The 20,027-nt window shown below is 42.2% G+C and overlaps 2 protein-coding genes across 4 annotated transcripts; one reads left to right on the top strand and one right to left on the bottom strand.

The window, feature by feature from the left end:
• The first annotated feature begins 10,731 nt into the window (after positions 1-10,731).
• LOC120959152 (cuticle protein 8-like) lies at positions 10,732-16,246 on the top strand. Of its 3 annotated transcripts, XM_049610495.1 has the most exons (3): positions 10,732-10,877; positions 10,966-11,442; positions 15,949-16,246. In XM_049610495.1, the coding sequence occupies exons 1-3, from the start codon at positions 10,866-10,868 to the stop codon at positions 16,177-16,179; spliced, it is 720 nt and encodes a 239-aa protein (XP_049466452.1). In that variant the 5' UTR covers positions 10,732-10,865; the 3' UTR covers positions 16,180-16,246. The 3 variants fall into 3 exon arrangements, with proteins under 3 accessions (XP_049466452.1, XP_040238271.2, XP_040238272.2); XM_040382337.2 differs by lacking the exon at positions 15,949-16,246 and having other exon boundaries at positions 10,733-10,877; positions 10,966-11,756; XM_040382338.2 differs by lacking the exons at positions 10,732-10,877; positions 10,966-11,442 and adding an exon at positions 15,322-15,383 and having other exon boundaries at positions 15,472-16,246.
• Positions 16,247-16,888: 642 nt separating this feature from the next.
• On the bottom strand, positions 16,889-19,261 carry LOC120959751 (dynein regulatory complex subunit 3). The gene is made up of 8 exons (XM_040383383.2): positions 19,015-19,261; positions 18,470-18,932; positions 18,167-18,376; positions 17,964-18,104; positions 17,673-17,895; positions 17,407-17,601; positions 17,196-17,335; positions 16,889-17,117 (listed from the first exon to the last, which is right to left on the bottom strand). Exons 1-8 carry the CDS (start codon positions 19,196-19,198, stop codon positions 17,003-17,005), a joined length of 1,671 nt encoding a protein of 556 aa, XP_040239317.2. The 5' UTR covers positions 19,199-19,261; the 3' UTR covers positions 16,889-17,002.
• Between the last annotated feature and the right edge of the window lie 766 nt (positions 19,262-20,027).

Genomic DNA, 20,027 nt, shown 5'->3' on the forward strand with positions numbered 1-20,027 from the left:
GTAAGGACGTCAAAAATTATAGCTTTGATTTATTTATTGAAATGTCCACTTTTAACAATTTTGTGTGGATTTCTGTAAATCTTTAAATCAATATTAAATATTTCATTTCTCATAACTTTTATTATGTAAATAAATATTCTTACAAAAACCTCTTTACAAAAGGCTTTGAAAAATTCACATTCTTGCTTTTTTATCGTACATGTTACGAATAGAGTTGAGCGGCACTGACAGTGTAGGATGGCTAGAGCTATGCCATAGGATTGAGAGATCGGAAGCGTGAAATATTAGCGAAGGATAATCGGCAAAAACGATAGAAAAAGGTTTGATGGAAACGGAATGGCGGTAAACGGAGAGATTATAAATAGGAGCGAATGCTATACGAACGTTCTTTTCGGATCGAATCCTTTGGTAAATAGATTTTAATTTTGGCGCTCGCCTCAAGCTGCCTAAAATAAGTCTACGGCTTGCAGAAGTTTGAACGACATCCGAAAGCAGTTATAACATTCCAAAATTAAATCTGTAGTTGTGAAGAAATCCGCTGAGTTTTTGTTTGTGAGTGCAGTTCAACGGAAAATGTTCGGTGTCACGTCCGGCCAGCAGAAGGAAACCCGAGAGGTTGCCAGTTCGGTGGTGAGGCAGGAGAGTGGCCAAGTTGAAGCGGTTGTGCCGCGAAGCGACAAAGTCGTTGGTGGAATTGCGAGCGGAGGTTTTCCGACTGCGGAAGGGTTATCGAACACGGAATCGAGCACGGCACAGCCGAACGGCCCACGGAACGAGGCGGATTTGCGATCACCGTTGCGCAACTCAATGGCGGAGTGCATTGCGACGCCAGAGGAGTCAGTTTGGTTGATTGAAGAGGAGTTAGCAGAAGGTCATGTGACGGAAAAACGCACCGCCGTTCCTACGGCACACCATTCTCGGCGTGCCGAGATTTTAAGAAAGAGAGTTGAAGTGGAGAAGCAGCAGTTGAAGTTGAGACAGATGGAACTGGAGTTGATAGAGCTTGAAGACGCAGGCTACACAGAAGCCAGTGAGCGCGATGGCGCAGCGCAACGGGTTAAAGCAGAAGAATGGCTGTCCGCTACCGATCACTGTGGCGCAAACTCGGCTCCGGGTATGGTACCCCCTACTCCATGTTTCGCTAGCACCGCCAACCCACCACGAATGTTATATCAGGATCATCCCCAGGTTCCTGATTATACTACCTGGAGAAAGTACCATGATGAGGCTCATAGAAGAACTTCCTTCCAAATGCCACCGAGTTATCGCTCTAGAACGTACGCTGGCGCCACCATATATTCAAGCGCTAACCTCACACAATCGCAAATTTCGGCCCGACAAGGTGCTGTTGGAAAAGAACTACCGGTATTCAGTGGTGCGGTGGAAGAGTGGCCGATGTTCATTCGGATGTTTGAGCGATCGACGGAGTTATGTGGTTTTTCGGAGGCAGAAAACTTACTACGGCTTCAGCGAGCGTTGATCGGAGAGGCTAAAGAAAGTGTTGGACATTTGCTGCTATTGCCCGATGGGCTGAATGAAGTGATGGAAACGCTGGAGGTGCAGTTCGGTCGTCCCGACCAGATCATCGAAGCGACGGTTGAGAAAGTGAGAAGAATGCCGGCTCCTAATCCTGGTTGTTTAAGGTCCCTTGCGAAATTTGGGTTTTCTGTGCGAAATATGTGCGCGACAATAGAGGCTCTCAAACTACCCGAATATGCATACGATGTTGCACTACTACGTGAGCTCGTTTCGAAACTACCATCGGAAGCCGCACTTGATTGGGCACGGTACAAACGGCAGCTGCGGTTTGTAAGTTTGTCAGAATTTGGCCACTGGATTAGTCAATTGGCACGTGACGCTAGCGACGCTATCGTAGACCCTCCTAGTCGTATCGCAAACGAGCAGCGGATTAGTACGGGAAGGCGGCAGCCATCTCAAGACTTTCGTTCACAAAATCATCAAGCGTCTCGTCAGCCTCCTCGAATTCACCCACCAGCGATTCGTGCACCTCAAACCGCCTACTGGAACACACACACGACAGTTGGCAATTCGATACGGTCACCACAAACGTCATCGGGAGAAGGTTCATCGGGCGTACAAATCCAGTGCAAGTTGTGCAAAGGAACGTGTCAATCTTTATCTAACTGCAGTGCGTTTTTGCAGTTTTCGGTAGCAGCACGCAGAGCGTTCGTTCACTCAAGGCAACTTTGCATGAAGTGTCTAGTTGCCCACCAGACACCTTGTCTTATAACTGCTCTTTGCGGAATGGATGGGTGCGAAGCTGTGCACCATGCTCTGTTACACGACGGTGTTCCGGTACAGGCGCCCAGGTCATCAGTGGAACTCTGCAGCACGCATTCAGGTACCGAGGATCGAGTTCTATTGAAATACCTGCCAATTAAAGTGTACGGACCTCGTGGCTCCGTAGACACCTATGCGTTTATAGACGACGGATCGTCGGCAACACTTATGGACAGCGCGCTTCTAAACGAAGTTGGAGTAACTGGCACTCCCTCCCCCCTTTGCCTGCAATGGACTGGGGGAGTGACTCGTCAGGAAAACGATTCAGTAAGGCTGAAAATCGTCGTATCTGGAAAGAACGGAAATCGTAAATACGAGTTACATAACACCAGAACGGTAAATAATCTTGCCTTACCTAAACAGTCGTTGCTAGTGCCCCAGTTGACTTCTAGTTACGAACACTTAAAGGGCCTTCCGATCGACTCATACGCCACCATCCAGCCACGAATTCTTATAGGAATTGATAATTGTCACGTGACAAGACCACTCAATAGCGTTGAAAGAAGGTATAACGAGCCCGTTGCTTCCAAAACTCGGCTAGGATGGGTTATATACGGTTCCTGTCCAATCGCCAAGAACGTCCCAGGCGCGACATACTCGAACGTTCATGTGCGCTCGTGTGATGGAGTAAGTGAAGAGCTACAAAATACAGCGTTGAAGAAGCATTCTGCACTAGAAACCATCAGAGCCGAAAGACCGTCTCAAGAGAGGCGGCGTAGAGAAGATGCAATGTTGACGCAACAGGAGCTAGCGGATGCAGAAAACACTTTGGTTAAGCAGATCGAACCGGGAGCATACTCACGTGATAGCTGTAGTTCCATGCGTCAAACTGAGATCGTTCATTCCAGGCATAGCGATTCGGAGAAGGACAGTTCGCTTCACACCGTCCTCGACGGCCGAGGGCTACTGGCAGTGGATGGGCGTTTGATCAACGCCAGTGCACGCAACCCGCCAACGAGTAGTCGAATCAAATTGCTTTCAAAACATCGTGGTACACTTATATTAATCCATGAGTTTTGTGATCGTTTCAGGCACCGCAACGATATTCCTATCATCAACGAAGTCCGTCCGCGCTTCAGAATACCGCGGTTGCCGAAAACGTGTGCGGATGCCTCCCAAGCCTGTCGAGTCTACCGCATTCGGGCCAAGCTCGATCCCCCGATGAAGGAAAGTCAACTGGATCCCGGAACTTTGATGAGACAGCGAGCATTCGTGAACATCGCGATCGTCCTCGTCAGGCCTATAAGCACTTCGATAGGACGACGCACAGAGAAGCGGCGGGGCGTATGGTACATGTACGTTACGGTCAGAGCGGTACACTCGGGAGCAGCGCCGTCACTCTCCACCGGCCACGGAACAAACAGTGCGGAAGCAGCCCGCGAGTTGATGGAAGGGGTTGCCGAGGTTGACTACGAAGCGCCTATGATGGAGTTCTTCGTTCCGGCGTAAAGTGGCCGTTTAACCGTGTCGGCCAGCCTCCCGGCCGATCCATGAAGACGATAGTTGTTGATGAATACTTACCACGTAACTTCGGCCTAATGGGTGGGTGGAATCCGTAGTTTATGCGAAAGATGTACAAGTCAGACGAGCCACGGCAGGTACGCAAAGGGTATTTACAAAGGGCCAGCAACGTAATTGGCCGTATTAGACGTGAGAGGTGGGAAAACAGAAGTAGATTTTAGCACCGGCGAGACGGAATAGTGGCGTGGTCGAGCACATGGTAGCAGCTGTCAGTGTGCATGAGAGGGAGTGAGACGCAAGAATTTGTTTACCTTGACGTCACACTGCGGAAGGGAATGTTACGAATAGAGTTGAGCGGCACTGACAGTGTAGGATGGCTAGAGCTATGCCATAGGATTGAGAGATCGGAAGCGTGAAATATTAGCGAAGGATAATCGGCAAAAACGATAGAAAAAGGTTTGATGGAAACGGAATGGCGGTAAACGGAGAGATTATAAATAGGAGCGAATGCTATACGAACGTTCTTTTCGGATCGAATCCTTTGGTAAATAGATTTTAATTTTGGCGCTCGCCTCAAGCTGCCTAAAATAAGTCTACGGCTTGCAGAAGTTTGAACGACATCCGAAAGCAGTTATAACAGTACAAATAGGTCTGTTTTTTTTTTATTTGTTTTTATGGTTATGATTTTGATTTTTGTATACTTGTTTGCTTTTGCATTTACAGATGAGCATGTTTTGCTATAGCTGGTATTAATAACTAGTGACTCTGCTTTGAAAAAGTAACCAGTTACGTTTCATTAGAGTCACTATAGTTTTTCCTGCTCTTTTAATAAATATTAATTCATTTTGACGACCAGTTACTTGTGACTAACTACTTTTACTAATTATTTTTTAATACATACTCCTAGCAGTGAGGGTTATCGAACCAGCTGGTAAACGAGCGATGCATTCTCTCCTCCTCTTTCTGATTGGGGACTTTTTCATGCTGGATGGTTAAGAGCGTTAATGTTCTATGTCTACAGCTTGGGTAAATATGAACGAGAAATGTCTTTCTCTTTTTGATCTCAGTAATTGTAAGAATTCAACGAAATTCATCAAACGAAAACAACGAAAACGAAATTCATCAAATTGTTACTGAGGTGTGGGATAGCGAATCGATGCCTTGTGATTGGAATCTCGACATCATCTAACCCATATACAAGAAGGGAGACAGGTTGGACTGCAACAACTACAGGGATATTACGGTGTTGAACACCGCCTATAAAATATTCTCCCTGATCCTTCAAGATCGTCTTGTTCCGCACGTCGAAGAGATAGTCGGAAACTATTAAAGAGGATTCCGAAACGGAAAATCAACCACTGATCAGATCTTCACCATGCAGCAGATCTTGGAGAAGATGGCTGAATACAGAAACGACACATACCATCTCTTCATTGACTTCAAAGCCGCATATGATAGCATAACCAGGGTAAAACTGTATGACGCTATGAGCTCTTTTGAAATCCTGGCCAAACTGATAAGGCTAGTTAGAATGACTATCACCAACGTCACTTGCCAGTTGAGGGTGGATGGAAAACTCTCAGGACCTTTTACTACCATCAAAGGTCTGCGCCAGGTGGACGGGCTTGCCTGTCTCCTATTCAACCTGGACGCTAGAGAGGGTCATCCGCGACTCGAGGGTAGAGACGACGGGAACCATCTTCTATATGTCAACCCAGATCCTGGCATACGCTGATGATATAGACATCATTGGTCTGCGGCTCTCCTATGTAGCAGAAGCCTACCAAGGGATCGAGGAGGCGGCAGAGAACCTCGGATTGCAGATAAACGAGGCAAAGACCAAACTGATGGTGGCAACATCAGCGGGCCTACCAATAACAAACCTAAACTTACGTAGGTGTTATGTACAGATAGGTGAGCGCACAGCATGCGACAATAACATGGAAGTTGAGCGCGCAAGGATGCTGGCTGCCAACCGCTCATTCTACAGCCTGAAAAATCAGTTTACCTCAAAGAACCTGTCGCGACGGACGAAGCTGAGACTATATACAGTGGAGCGCCGTTAATCCGGGTACCTTTTATCCGGCTGTCCGTTAATCCGTGCTGTAGAAAATGACAGTTCAATACAAAAGGTGACATTGCGTTATGAGGAGGTTATTTGAAAAAGCGGTTATAAGAGCACATTTTCATCACAAAAAACGCTATAATTCATGGCAAATTTGTAATATTCTCATTGGGAAAACATGAAGTTAATAAAATCTGGGTTATTTTTATTAAAAAATAAGATAATGTTCCAATAAACAATCTGGAATTCGTGATGAAATATATCATTTGACTCATTTGGTGAGCTGGCCATGTTGTACGCATGGAAACGGACGACCCAGCCCGTAAAGTCTTTTTAGGCCGTCCACAAAGACAGAGGAGGCGTGGTAGGCCCAAATTTAGGTGGCAAGATGGCGTGGAGGCGTCCGCCATTAAGGTTGGGATAACGAACGAAGACGACAGACAAAGGCGCGAGATCGTCAGCGGTTTCGGACACTCCTGTGGCAGGCCAAGACCGCAAAGCGGTTGTAACGCCGGATAAGTAAGTAAGTAAGTAATTGTAAGAATGGTAGCGAAATTGGAGGCAAGAGCGTCATGCCAGGCAATTGCGCCTGTCACTTACTAACATGTTTGATACAAGCCGATTTTGCTTACTATGCCATTTTTTACTTGTCTTTTTCTTCTTCTTCTTCTTTGGCGCAACAACCGCTGTTGTTCAAGGCCTGCCTTTACCCACTAGTAAAGTGAGCTTGGCTTTCAGTAACTTATTGTTAACATAGTCCTAGGACATAGTCAGTCCTATGGGGGCACGGTCTATTCGGGCCTTGAACTCATGACGGGCATGTTGTTACGTCGTACGAGTTGACGAATGTACCACCAGACCGGCCCAACTTGTCTTTTTACTTATTAATAAATCAGAAAGAATAAATTAAAACATAAAGTTTTTTAAGTGTTATTTAAAAATTGAAAGTTTTTAAAAAAACGTGATTTTTTAGGCTATAGGGCAAGAGTGCAATCCGTTTGGTGCAAGACGGCCACCTAAATAAAATAAAAGACATTCTTCAATTACTGGAAATTTTAAAGTGTGTCACACTAGTGTTTGTGTTCCTACATGTCACCAATGTGCCATTTTTGGCTTCAAACTGTATCGTAATATCTTAGATGCTGGCCAGCTTTTCCGAGCGGAATACGCTTATAATATAGCGCACCATACCGTTACACCCCACAACAATGTTAACATTTTTAAGCGCTCCGCTCCCAAGAAAAATAATGATATACTTAGGGTAAATTTACCAATGGTTCAATTTGTAGTGGTACAGATGTGTTTTAATAGATTTAAAGTGTCAAGAAGGACATTTTCTGAAAATTTTAACACATAGCAATTGGAACATGTATTATCTTTGCAATCACAACCATTTTTACCATCAATCTGCTTCGTTGTAAATTTAATGGTGATATGGTTCCTATAGTCGTCGTATTGTGTTACTATAGTGGTGGTAAATAAAGATGTATCAAAAACAGGGTATAATATCAAAGAAAATTATTTTTGAAGCCATTTTCATAAGAATAGCAAGGAATACTGCCATAATTTAGATTTCTTACCTAATTTATCGACTAAAGTCTAAAGGACTAAAGTCCTGTCGTCAACCCACACCTAGAAAAGTTCGCTTGATTTGAAGTCGATTTTTCACTCAGCCAGATAAGCGAATGTTAACCTGTGTTTGGTAAATGACTTCCAGAAAACTGATTTCTGTTGCATATTTTTATGAAAAACAGTACAACATGTCAAAAATGTTGTCGAAAAAATCTAAAATTACCCTAAAAAATCTAAAAAATTAAAATTTTATTGATTTAAGAACTAAGATCACTGTAGGAACATGCCTGTTTGGTGTACCTATAATGGCACTATCGTAAAAAGCGTTAAAAAATACGTAAATATGGTGAAAAGGCAATGAATTTAAATAAAACAATATCATTTGATAACAATTATGTTTAAAAATAATAATTGCGTAATTATGTGGTCATTTAGAACGTAAACAAAAATATGAGTATCGTTATGAAATCCTAAGGATTTTGGAAAAATGTTAACACCTTTCACAAAATATCGGATTTTTCGGTCACTAAGGAACGGCCTCATTTAACTTTTAAATCCTTTGTAAAAGGCCAGAAAACATTTCACACAATCATAAATAACTTAACTACTGTTAATTTATCGTGTGAGACGCATTTTATTGCAATACCACCACTACTGGTTTACCACCTTTATAGGTACGTTTTCCCTAAATGTAAATATACTGGCCCCAAATATAGGTGACTCTTTTGCTACAGAAGTTTTTTTATTAGATTTTTTAGTGACATAAACATATTTATTTTTGGTCACTTTCCCCTCTTTTTTCTCGAAAAGCTTATCTTTTTTCAGTTTTACGATGGTATAAAGATTTTCTCAATTATTTTTTAATATGTGTTTTAAGAGCTTATTTGATATGGTAGAAATATTATAGTTTTCTGATCAATTGTGCTTCTGCTTCTTCTTCTTTGGCACAACAACCGCTGTCGGTCAAGGCCTGCCTGTACCCACTAGTGAAGTGAGCTTGGCTTTCAGTGACTTATTGTTACCATAGCAGAATGGTCCTACGTATGGGGGCACGGTCTATTCGGGGCTTGTACCCATGACGGGCATGTTGTTAAGTCGTATGAGTTGGCGACTGTACCACCAGGCCGGCCCGATCAATTGTGCTACACACTATAAAAAAGTTCAAAACAATGAGAAAAATCAACTAATCTCGCTCATATCTTATGCTGTGGATTTACAAATCATTGTTTCATCCCTGCATTTCTATGTTCCAATTCGTTCCTTACACCCTCGTGATCCTCTATTGGTTCCAAATCGTCGCACTTCAGTTGGTTTAAATGATCCTTTATTACGTGCTGTGAGATTGTTTAATTCCTGCGCACATTAGTGATGGGCAAAACGGCTCCGAAGCCAGAGCCGGCTCCGACCGGCTCCAGACAATTTCGCTGACGGCTCCGGAGCCGGCTCGGCACCCACGGCTCCGGAGCCGGCTCCGCTCCGACGGCTCCGGAGCCGGCTCCGCTCCGACGGCTCCGGAGCCGGCTCCGCACCAACAGCTCCGGAGCCGGCTCCGTATTAACGGCTTTGCACTCACGGCTCCATTCCAATGGCTTTGGAGCCAGCTTCAGGCCCACCGTTCCGGGGCCGGCGACGAATCAACGGCTCCATCACTAGCGCACATCTGTTTGACTATCACTTCTCCTTACCATCCTCCCGATCCATCCTCCGAGCGAATATTCAATAAGTTTAGTTAGTACGTATGTTGTTAAGAATTCAATTCAGACAGCAGTTATGTAAATGAATATGTAAATAATTTTAACTACCACAAGTATTAATAAAACAAGAATCCAGAAATCGACAAGAAAAATATCTTTTTAGAATTCCAAAATATGTGTGTATGCCCAATCACCCAACGCAAGATGATTGTAAAGATTTGCACATGTGTAGTTTATCCAGATCTTTGACACTAGCATTAAAAAATTTCTAATATAAAATAATATCATTACCAAAAAGGATTTTTCTTCCTCCCATTTAAAGAAAAACATATTTTTTTTGTGAACGACATAGACAGCTCGAAACTACTCAACAATGAATTGAATGTGTGACTTGAATAGAAAATCATGGCATCGTCTATATTTACAAAGTTCGGCTATATCTACAACTTAATTCCATGTCCCTATTTAAAAAAAATCCTCAATATGTATTTTTTTAAGTTAAGCTAGTGTTTACCCAGTTACAGTAAAAAAAACAGGAGTGTAAAAAGTTACAGGACATCTGAGAAAATATTAGTATTATCAAATTAAGATATAAATATAATGTTGACCTACTACAAATAAGCATTCAACTACTAAAAAGGGTGGTCGACTGTACCCCCATTGGCCACACTAGTTTTGGTGACGTCTTATACTACATAGTTTAATATAAATATTAAGCATTTTGATACATAACTAATCAATACGTGTTTATAAAACAATACTATTAACATAAAAACTGTAATTTTGTTGAATAAACGCCACAATTCCTTAAGTCCCAGAAATAAAAAATTACATCTGCTGTCAATCACAAGCACCATGTTTTTGTTTTATTGTTAATTTTGACGATTGACAGGTTTATGAACAGTAAAGTGTGACTCAAATATTCGAAACATTTTATTTAAATATGGTGTACAAATTTTTATTTTCAAAAGGCTCTATAAATACTAAAACGGCGAGGTGTCGATCTTACCCACAGTGTCAAACCAACCCTGACATCCCCTACGTTTTATTGATGAAACTTCCAATGTAACCTGGTCATAACAAAAGTCCGTGATTATACTTCTTTGAATGATATCCTGCCCATGGCCACGCTTGCAACATTCTAATATCTAAACTCGAACGACTCAATAACATGCCTGGTTCATGGGTTCAAGCCTAGAATGGACCGTCCCCCCGTAGCAAGGATTAACTATCCGGCTGAACGGTAATGAATAAAGTCTCGAAAGCATGTATAAGCCGACATGTCCGCGTTGAACGTAATGCCAAATAGAAGAAGAAGAAGGGTCCCATGATTTAGAAGCGAAACCGTGATAAAATTACCACATTATCACTTTTTACTATTTCAAAGATCACTAGCAAATATGATATGGACGTCCATCCTGAAAAAATTAAATATCCACCTCACAGTAACCGATGGAGGTGTGTCCATTCCAGACTGGTTCTTTTACTTTCATCATATTTTCGGTGACCAATATGTTGCACTTGTTGACTATGTACTTGTTTATCTTTTGTTCCTTCGTATACGTGTTGTAGATCAGTCTTGGTAAGTAAAAGTAGTGCAGTTTCGTGCAGTTTCGCGATAGCCTTTTCTCAAGGACGTATACAGAAGTCGCGATTTCAACTGTATCAAGCGTTGGAGTCTCCTATTTTCACTGAGTATAAAAGGCGTTGGTTACGATATCACACAGCACAGTCACACTAAATCTCAACCAGTAAACAATCCTGCTCCAATAATGGCGTTCAAAGTAAGAACCACTACAGTATTTACAAAAATATGAAACACACAACTAGAGCTATACGAAAAAATAACCCTTATTCCTTTCCATCTTGCAGTTCGTTCTGCTCGCTACTCTGGTAGCTGCCGCCAGCGCTGGTCTGCTTCCTGTGGCTCACCATGGATCGATCGCTACGTCGCACTCCACCATCCAGCACCATGCTGCTCCCACTATCCAACATGTCGGATCGGTCCACGCTGCCCCAGCTATCTACCAGCACTCGGCCCCGGCTATCTACCAGCACTCGGCCCCGGCTATCGTCAAGACCATTGCTCAGCCCACGATCATCAAGTCGGTAGAGCACCACGCTCCGGCCAACTACGAGTTCTCGTACTCCGTCCATGACGAGCACACCGGAGACATCAAGAGCCAGAACGAAACTCGCCACGGAGACGAAGTCCACGGACAGTACTCGCTGTTGGACTCCGACGGTCACCAGCGCATCGTCGACTACCATGCTGATCATCACACCGGATTCAACGCCGTCGTGCGCCGTGAGCCATCGGCTGTGAAGATCGCTCAGCCCGTGCACAAGGTGATTGCGCAGCCCGTGCATGTGTCCAGCTATGCCCATGCTCCAGTAGCTCACGCCACTGTCCAGCACCACCATGCTGCCCCGATCGCGCACTACTCCGCACCGATCGCGCACCACGCTGCTCCGATCGCGCACTACGCTGCCCCGATCGCGCACCACGCTGCTCCGATCGCGCACTCAACCTCCAGCATCGTCCATGGACCGAGCCATCTGAGCCATCATCATTACTAAGAATCATTCTAGTGGTGTAATAAGGACTTCAGTTACAAAACAGATAGTTTATAAAAGCATAAATAAAAAGCGATTAAAAATTATAGCTGGGAATTATTTATTTAGATGTCCACTAGTTCAAGACATTCCACGCAACTTTATATTTGTTTCAAACACTTTGATTATTTGTCAGTTTGTTCAATCAACGGCGTTTTAGCAATGTCATTTGTTACAGAGTTAAAAAGAAATAGTACAGTTGTTTGTTTTCTTTTATATTGCATATAATACATTAAAGGTAATTAATGATACTGGCTCAGGAGCTACGGATTCCAATGGATTTAACACTCTAATAGCATTTTAGATTCGTTCAAATTTAATTTAATACCTAGACGTGAAACATGTACAAACAGTGAAAATTTAAAAAAAAAAACAGTGTGAATTTTTGTTTATTAATCTGAATGAATTGAAGAAACGATTATATTTATAGAAAAGGTATAGTTCAGTGATGTCAAACTCGTTTTGGGTCACGGACCGGATTACGGTTCAAAATATTCTCGCGGGCCGCTGTTGGCGGTGGGGTGGGGGTGCTTTCAATCGGCAAAAATCATTAAGGACTTATTCTTGAACCTAGAAGCTTATCTACATTTTTTCCAATAAACAGTTCATGAATTCATGAATTTACTCATACTGTACTTCAGTGGCGGTCGTGCCTACTCGGAAATTTAATTATTCATATTCAATTGCTCCAGATATCTGCAGTGGCAGATTTAGGGTATCGGGGACCCTAGGTGATCCGACGAGATGAGGCCGTTGTAGTTATTAAGCGGGAGGGGGGGGGGGGGGGGAGATTGTTGAATTGGCATTAAGCTTAATGTTGGGAGATGTTATAGTCTACTATAATTGATAACGGGGGAGAAGGGGGGTACAAATGGTTCGCCAGTCTCGGGGCCCCAATGTCCATCCTTCAGGGACCCCCAGTAGCAATACTCTGTCAACTTTTATACATACATACAGGGTTTTCGAGGATTATATAGACATGTTCAGCGAGTTGTAGATTCGTTCAGGCATATAATAGACTCTTTCAGCGAGATATAGAATTGTTCAGATGTAGGTGTAGACATGTTCAGCGATTCTGTAGAGCTGTCATTTGTTTTGTTTACACACTGTGCCGCAGGGTTCAATTTTTCATTCTTAAAAGTCCTAAAAGTAGCTAATAATCATTCTCCAAGCTGTTTAATACATAAATTAGTTGAAAAAAGTATATTTTTTCGAAAACCGTTTGTTTACCTTCTGATGAGAATGATGCAACTTGCAGTCCAAGGGGTACGAAAGTGACAGCTCTACAGTATAACCGAACATGTCTACACCTACTTCCGAACAATTCTATATCTCGCTGAAAGAGTCTATTATATGCCTGAACGAATCTACAACTCGCTGAACATGTCTATATAATCCTCGAAAACCCTGTATCCATACATCGGCAAATATTTTCTAGATATGTAGCCATTTTGTTGAGAAAAAGACACTACCGGCATACAGTCGACCTCAAACAGTTCATACCTTTTTTGACTGCTTGGTTTTTCATGCAGTATATCGACCGTATCGTGTAAATATATCGACCTGATTGTTGCAGCAGCATATCTAAAGAGTACCCTCATCAGTGAAGGAAGTGGTATTCCAATACATGATTTTCGAACTTTCCAGAAAGCCTCAATGTCAGAAAATGAGTTAAAATATTGGAAACAACTACTAAAACACTTGCTATATGCCAACAGTATTGGCGGATACCTTCCCAAACAAGTAACTATGCGTAATTTACTTCACTCTTGAATAATCGAACTATTAAATCTGAATGTTTAATACACCCGTTTTTCTTTTCTTATAATTTATAATCTATTTGTGCTTCATTCAAATAACTGAGAAGTTATTCGCGGGCCACATGTGGCCCAGCGGGCCGTGGCAACTTCACCTGGCAAGTGACGTTGGTCATAGTCACTCTAACTAGCCTTATCAGTTTGGCCGGGATTCCAAATGAGCTAATAGCGTCGTACAATTTTACACTGACTATGCTATCATGAAGAATGAACCTTCAATGAAACCAACATGCACGTCTGAGGTTCAAGCCTCACATGGACCGTCTCCCTATGATATAATGAGATTCACGAATCTTTGCAATCGAAATTCAGATTCATTGAATCGTTTCAAAGATTCATTCAGATTCATGGATCTTGACCCAACACTAGTTTGAACCCATGACGGGCATGTTGTTAAGTCAAAATTCATATTTACATTGGAAAAAGAGAAAGAAAGAAAAACCCTCGTATATGGGAAGATACATGCAGTTCACTAGTTATCATTATTATAGGAACTTTTTCTTAGAAAAGAGGTCGATTCTATTTTATATTTGATTTAATATAACATCAAAATTAACATATTCCATTATTTTTTACACGTGATTTCTGTGCTCAATTACGAATCAAGGTTTGCATTGCTGCATAATAACAATATTAAACGATCTTTCATCGGGTTGAGTCAGATAAGAGTATGTTGTTCATCTGCTAGACATTTCTTCCTAGACTTTTTTATTCCAAAATGAGCCAATATCATTAAAATTGAGGATTAGTTATTGCTAAATATGTCTTCTTCTATTTGGCGTAACGTCCTACGCGGATATGCCGGCCTATACAGGCTTTCGAGACTTTATTCATTATCACGCATCCGGATAGTCAATCCTTGCTACGGGGAGACGGTCCATTCTGGGCTTGAACCCATGACGGGCATGTTATTGAGTCGTTCGATCAATAAATCATAAACGAAATAAATAAATTTTTATTCATTGACTTAATATTGACTTTCAATCTACATCCTGAGGCCCGCAGGACAATATCGAATGAAGGAATTACAAATCTAAAACTGACAAACAAACATATTGTAGAAGAAGTTTAAACATTTGAACATAGAAAACATCCGTGCTATAACTGCTAGCAAAAAGAGCGTAAGTACATGTAGTTATGAGCATTAGCGTATATAATAATAAATCAAATGATCAAAGTTTCTCATTATTTCTTGTCGAGAATTATTATGGCCCGCAACTCGAAAACGTTGCTCACTCCTGGCTTTAACTTTATAAATAAGGTATGGATCATCTGGAAGATGAAGAATACACAAATGAGTTACCAATGACATGCAGGCATGCAGCAAAAGAACAATTCACACCCACGACTGTTTTAATGCCCTGCGTAAAATGGCAAATAATTGTAAATATAACGAAGGTGCAGGATTAAGCATTTAAACATATAATTTCCAATTTTTACATTTTTTACTATTTCAAATGATCAGTAGCAACTATGATATGGCCGTCCATCCTGAAAAAATTAAATATCCACCTCACAGTAACCGATGGAGGTGTGTCCATTCCAGACTGGTTCTTTTACTTTCATTATATTTTCGGTGACCAATATGTTGCACTTGTTGACTATGTACTTGTTTATCTTTTGCTTCTTCGTATGCTTGATGTAGATCAGTTTTGGCAAGTAAAAGTAGTGCAGTTTCGTGCAGTTTCGCGATAGCCTTTTCTCAAGGACGTATACAGAAGACGCGATTTCAACTGTATCAAGCGTTGGAGTCTCCTATTTTCACTGAGTATAAAAGGCGTTGGTTACGATATCACACAGCACAGTCACACTAAATCTCAACCAGTAAACAATCCTGCTCCAATAATGGCGTTCAAAGTAAGAACCACTACAGTATTTACAAAAATATGAAACACACAACTAGAGCTTTATTAAAGGATAACACGTTTTCCTTTCCTTCTTCCAGTTCGTTCTGCTCGCTACTCTGGTAGCTGCCGCCAGCGCTGGTCTGCTTCCTGTGGCTCACCATGGATCGATCGCTACGTCTCACTCCACCATCCAGCACCATGCTGCTCCCGCTATCCATCATGTCGGATCGGTCCACGCCGCCCCGGCTATCTACCAGCACTCGGCCCCGGCTATCTACCAGCACTCGGCCCCAGCTATCGTCAAGACCATTGCTCAGCCCACGATCATCAAGTCGGTAGAGCACCACGCTCCGGCCAACTACGAGTTCTCGTACTCCGTCCATGACGAGCACACCGGAGACATCAAGAGCCAGCACGAAACTCGCCACGGAGACGAAGTCCACGGACAGTACTCGCTGTTGGACTCCGACGGTCACCAGCGCATCGTCGACTACCATGCTGATCATCACACCGGATTCAACGCCGTCGTGCGCCGTGAGCCATCGGCTGTGAAGATCGCTCAACCCGTGCACAAGGTGATTGCCCAGCCCGTGCATGTGTCCAGCTATGCCCATGCTCCAGTAGCTCACGCCACTGTCCAGCACCACCATGCTGCCCCGATCGCGCACTACTCCGCACCGATCGCGCACCACGCTGCTCCGATCGCGCACTACGCTGCCCCGATCGCGCACCACGCTGCTCCGATCGCGCACTCAACCTCCAGCATCGTCCATGGACCGAGCCATCTGAGCCATCATCATTACTAAACGCCAGTTTTGTACGATCTAGATTAAAACTTGTTAGTAAAAATAAATTGCATTCATACATTTCAAACCAGCTCTGAGTATAACTCGCTTAGCTCGGAAGTTTAAATCGCGTACTTTGGCTTCGCAGCGGCAAACTATGACGCCAAAACTCGATGCGATCATTTCAGGTAAATTTCGGCAGAACATCGATATAACAACAAAGCCCACCAGTCCAACATCCCCCAGATGCATCCCATCGATTTCTCGAATCTCGATCGAAAGCTCTGCTCCAACAGTTTTGTAGCGAAAACTGGGGAGAAATTGATAAAAATCGAGTGTAGATCATGAAACATGCCTACACGCATGCCTTTGTCCGCCATGGTGAAAATTCCGGATAACTGAAGACAGGCAGACATAAATGTCAAAGGAAGTTCATGGAAATAAGTTATTTCGAATAATATTTTTTCTACAGCCACCTGAAAAAAGTCCTTTTATCATGCAAACGTTATTGTAAATTTATGTATTGTTATTGTAAATTAGAGATTTTATAAAATTGATAAACATGTAAATTCTAAAATATTTTTTTTTTTAATTGTAACATAATAAAAACAGAAAAATCACTGGTAACATCGGAATAATAAAAAATGTAGATAAATGGCAAAGAAGACAATTAATATAATTAAGTAAATGTGAGAAGCAGACCTTTAAAAGTATCAAAGAATAAGCAAAGTATGAAATACATCTTTATTAAATGAACAATCAAACCAACTCTTTCGTGATTATTAATCAAAATATATGCAAAACACCTCAATACTAGTAGCTTACATTTGAACTTTCATCAACACTACACTTCCAATTTGTTTGCCACCTCATCTAAAGCACTCATGAAAGACTGACGATGTTGATCCAAGAAGTATGTAATTTCCAGCACTTTAGCTCTGTTACGTTTGATTTCGGAGCTAAAAATAAGCACAATACAATACAGCACAATTGTATTAACCATCTTTTCCAGCAGGTGTGCAACATTTGTTCCTTACTTTTGAAGATCATCGCATAGCTCTTTGACCCAGTTACGACTGCGAGTAATAAGTTTATCTTCCCGTGCATCGATTTGCTGCATATGCTGGTCGCGCATACCCGCTGCCATGTTGCTGATAACGTCCTTGTCGTCTAAGGACTAGAGGGGAAAAAAACATTACCGATTTAGTACAATATGTTTGAAACTGACATTAACTGGCTAGCTCAAACCTCCTTCAGCGCGTCGGGCAACTGATCCGCTTGCCCAGAAGCCGCCTTAAACGTTACAAACTGCTGAACCGTATCGACCAAAGCATCGCTAAAATTTATCTCAGCCTCGCGCAACAGCACAAACTGACCCTGGGCCATCTCGATGAACTCATTCGTCATTTCTTTGATAGTATTTTCAAATGTTGAATTTCCTTCCTGCAAGCAAACGAAACACATATGCCAATTAACTACCACCTCTCTGGCGACAGAGCTTCCGGCTGAAGAACCTCCGTCCGTTCAAATAGCTGCATTTCAAATCCCATCAGAGTGTGCCAGGTGTCTTCGAACAGCGAATTGAAACCGCTTTTGCACAGGTTCAGCTCATCGAGCAGCTTCTCCGTTTCAGCATTATACGCTTTGCTGTTCAAATCTCGCCCTTTCAATGCGCCAACGATATCCTTTGCTAGTTTGTACAAACTTTTGTATGATTCTAGAAAATTCTTGATAATGCTGCAACAAAGACAACAACAGCCCATATATGCCTAAATTCTCTCTTGGTAATAATTCAAATATCTTACGTTTGACCTTGCAACTGCGCTTTTTTACGCTCATCACGGATGCATCGACTGTAGAGCTCGATTTCTGCTTGACGCTTTTCCTGCTGCTCTAAACCCATCTTGTAAATGTTTTGGGTAAACGAGTACGCTTCATTTCGATAGCTGCAACAGTTTTCATTCGCATAAGCATATGCTTAGGGGAATAAAATCATTAAAATACTCACTCATTTTTGAGATCTACTGCTTCTGCCCCAATGCTCAATAGGGCGGCTCCTTCAGGATCTCCTTGAAACAGGGACTCAAACAGCTGATGACCATTCAAATGTTCTACAAAACTTTTGGATAGCCGTATTTCGTCGTCTCGTTCTTTAGCCGCTTTGGTGCGCTCGATGATTTCGATTCGTTCATGCTCCAGAATATCGATCAGCTCTCGTCTTTTAAAATACATCCCGGTTACCAGGTTAGCATCTTCTTTTCATAGCCGATTGGAAACAAATCCCGATTCAATATTAAACTATTTTACTTACTGAAATTTATCTTTTCCCGCATCACGTTCCGCGGGACGAATCAAAACGTACTCATAGTATTTCAAGTGAGGCAGCAACGTCGCTAGGTACAATCGTAAAGGCTTATCCTGGTCCTGAGCAATTGGGTTTTCGGCAAGATTAAGCGATCGTAGATCTTTTAAAAACCTTAGCCGTTCCAACCCGTCAAGGGTATTGATATTGTTTCGTCCCACGCTCAGTATTACCAAGCGCTCCAGCTTATCGACGTTTTCCACGCGTGTGATACGATTGCCATACAGAGACAGTATGCGTAAATTTTCCAACTTTTCCAGATTTTCCATTTTTTCAATAAAGTTAAAGGACAGATTCAGTTCCTTCAGCTTTGGCAAGCGTGAAAGATTTTCGATCTTGTCAATTTTGTTAAACGATAGCGAAAGTACTTCCAAATTTTTCATAACCCATAAATGATCAATTTTAAGTATATCTATGAAGCAAATAAATATTATCAACTGAGAATTATGCATTTCATGCCAAATTGAAAAACACACACACACTTATACACTTACTTTGGAACTCCAAACGAATCACGGTAACTGTTTCCAAGTGCAGCTGATTCAACTGCGCTAGCCGACCGGCTTCCCCTTTATGGCCTTGCTCTAAAATAGCTTTCGTTAACATTTCATTGCTAATTACGCCTGGTTCTAGTTCCTTGTTGAAGGATGTATCTGTCGATAAAGTAGTTTCACCCATTTTTAATGCAAATATGAACGAACTTTTGACCAATACTTGCTATCGCCAGCGCTCACAACGTTTCACTGCACTGATGTGCTGTGTTGTTTATACAACAAACACTCCATCCGGTGGCAGTAAGATTTCCATGGCAACGCATTCGCTTGCGGTGCTTAAACCCGTTGACATAGTTGATCGACACTACGTTTCAATGCAAACGATTGCGTTTTATCTTCTCAGGTAATCTTTTTGTTTTTTTTTAATAATTATTTTTATCTATTATTAATTAATTAATCACTACACACATTCTACTATATTTTCAACGCTATTTCATACGCTAATTCCTATGCTAATTCCTACGCCGAATTCTTATGCTATTTCTTCACTTTTCATACTCTGCCCATTTACTACCGGGTATGGTTTGTCGACGGGAACTGGAACTGTATCTGTTTCAGACCCGGACCAGGTATCGTTCCGAATCCGAATCCGGAACAGTTTCAGGTACTGATTGAGAAATAAATGTAATAGTGAGCTATTTCTGGATCAGTATGGGTTCATGGTCGGTTACAGAGCCAGTATAGGTTCATGATAGGTTCCAGGGCCGGTATGGGTTCAACACAGGTTACAGGGCCTGTTATGAAGAAACCGTTCGACACCTTTGGCGTTTGAGCACCCCTGATGAGGCGAAAGTCACACAGGGCGCACGCCAAGAGAAACGCAACGAAACGGAGTAGAATGTTTTCAGGAGAGAAGCAATCCAACCTGCGAGGAGAAAGGACCAGTGACGAAGCCAACAGATTTAATAAGTGTAAGTCAGATTATCAAAGGGACGAGAAAAGTGAGTAAAGGT

Source organism: Anopheles coluzzii, chromosome 3, assembly GCF_943734685.1.
Source record: "Anopheles coluzzii chromosome 3, AcolN3, whole genome shotgun sequence".
In the NCBI taxonomy this organism is placed as follows: Eukaryota; Metazoa; Arthropoda; class Insecta; order Diptera; family Culicidae; genus Anopheles; species Anopheles coluzzii.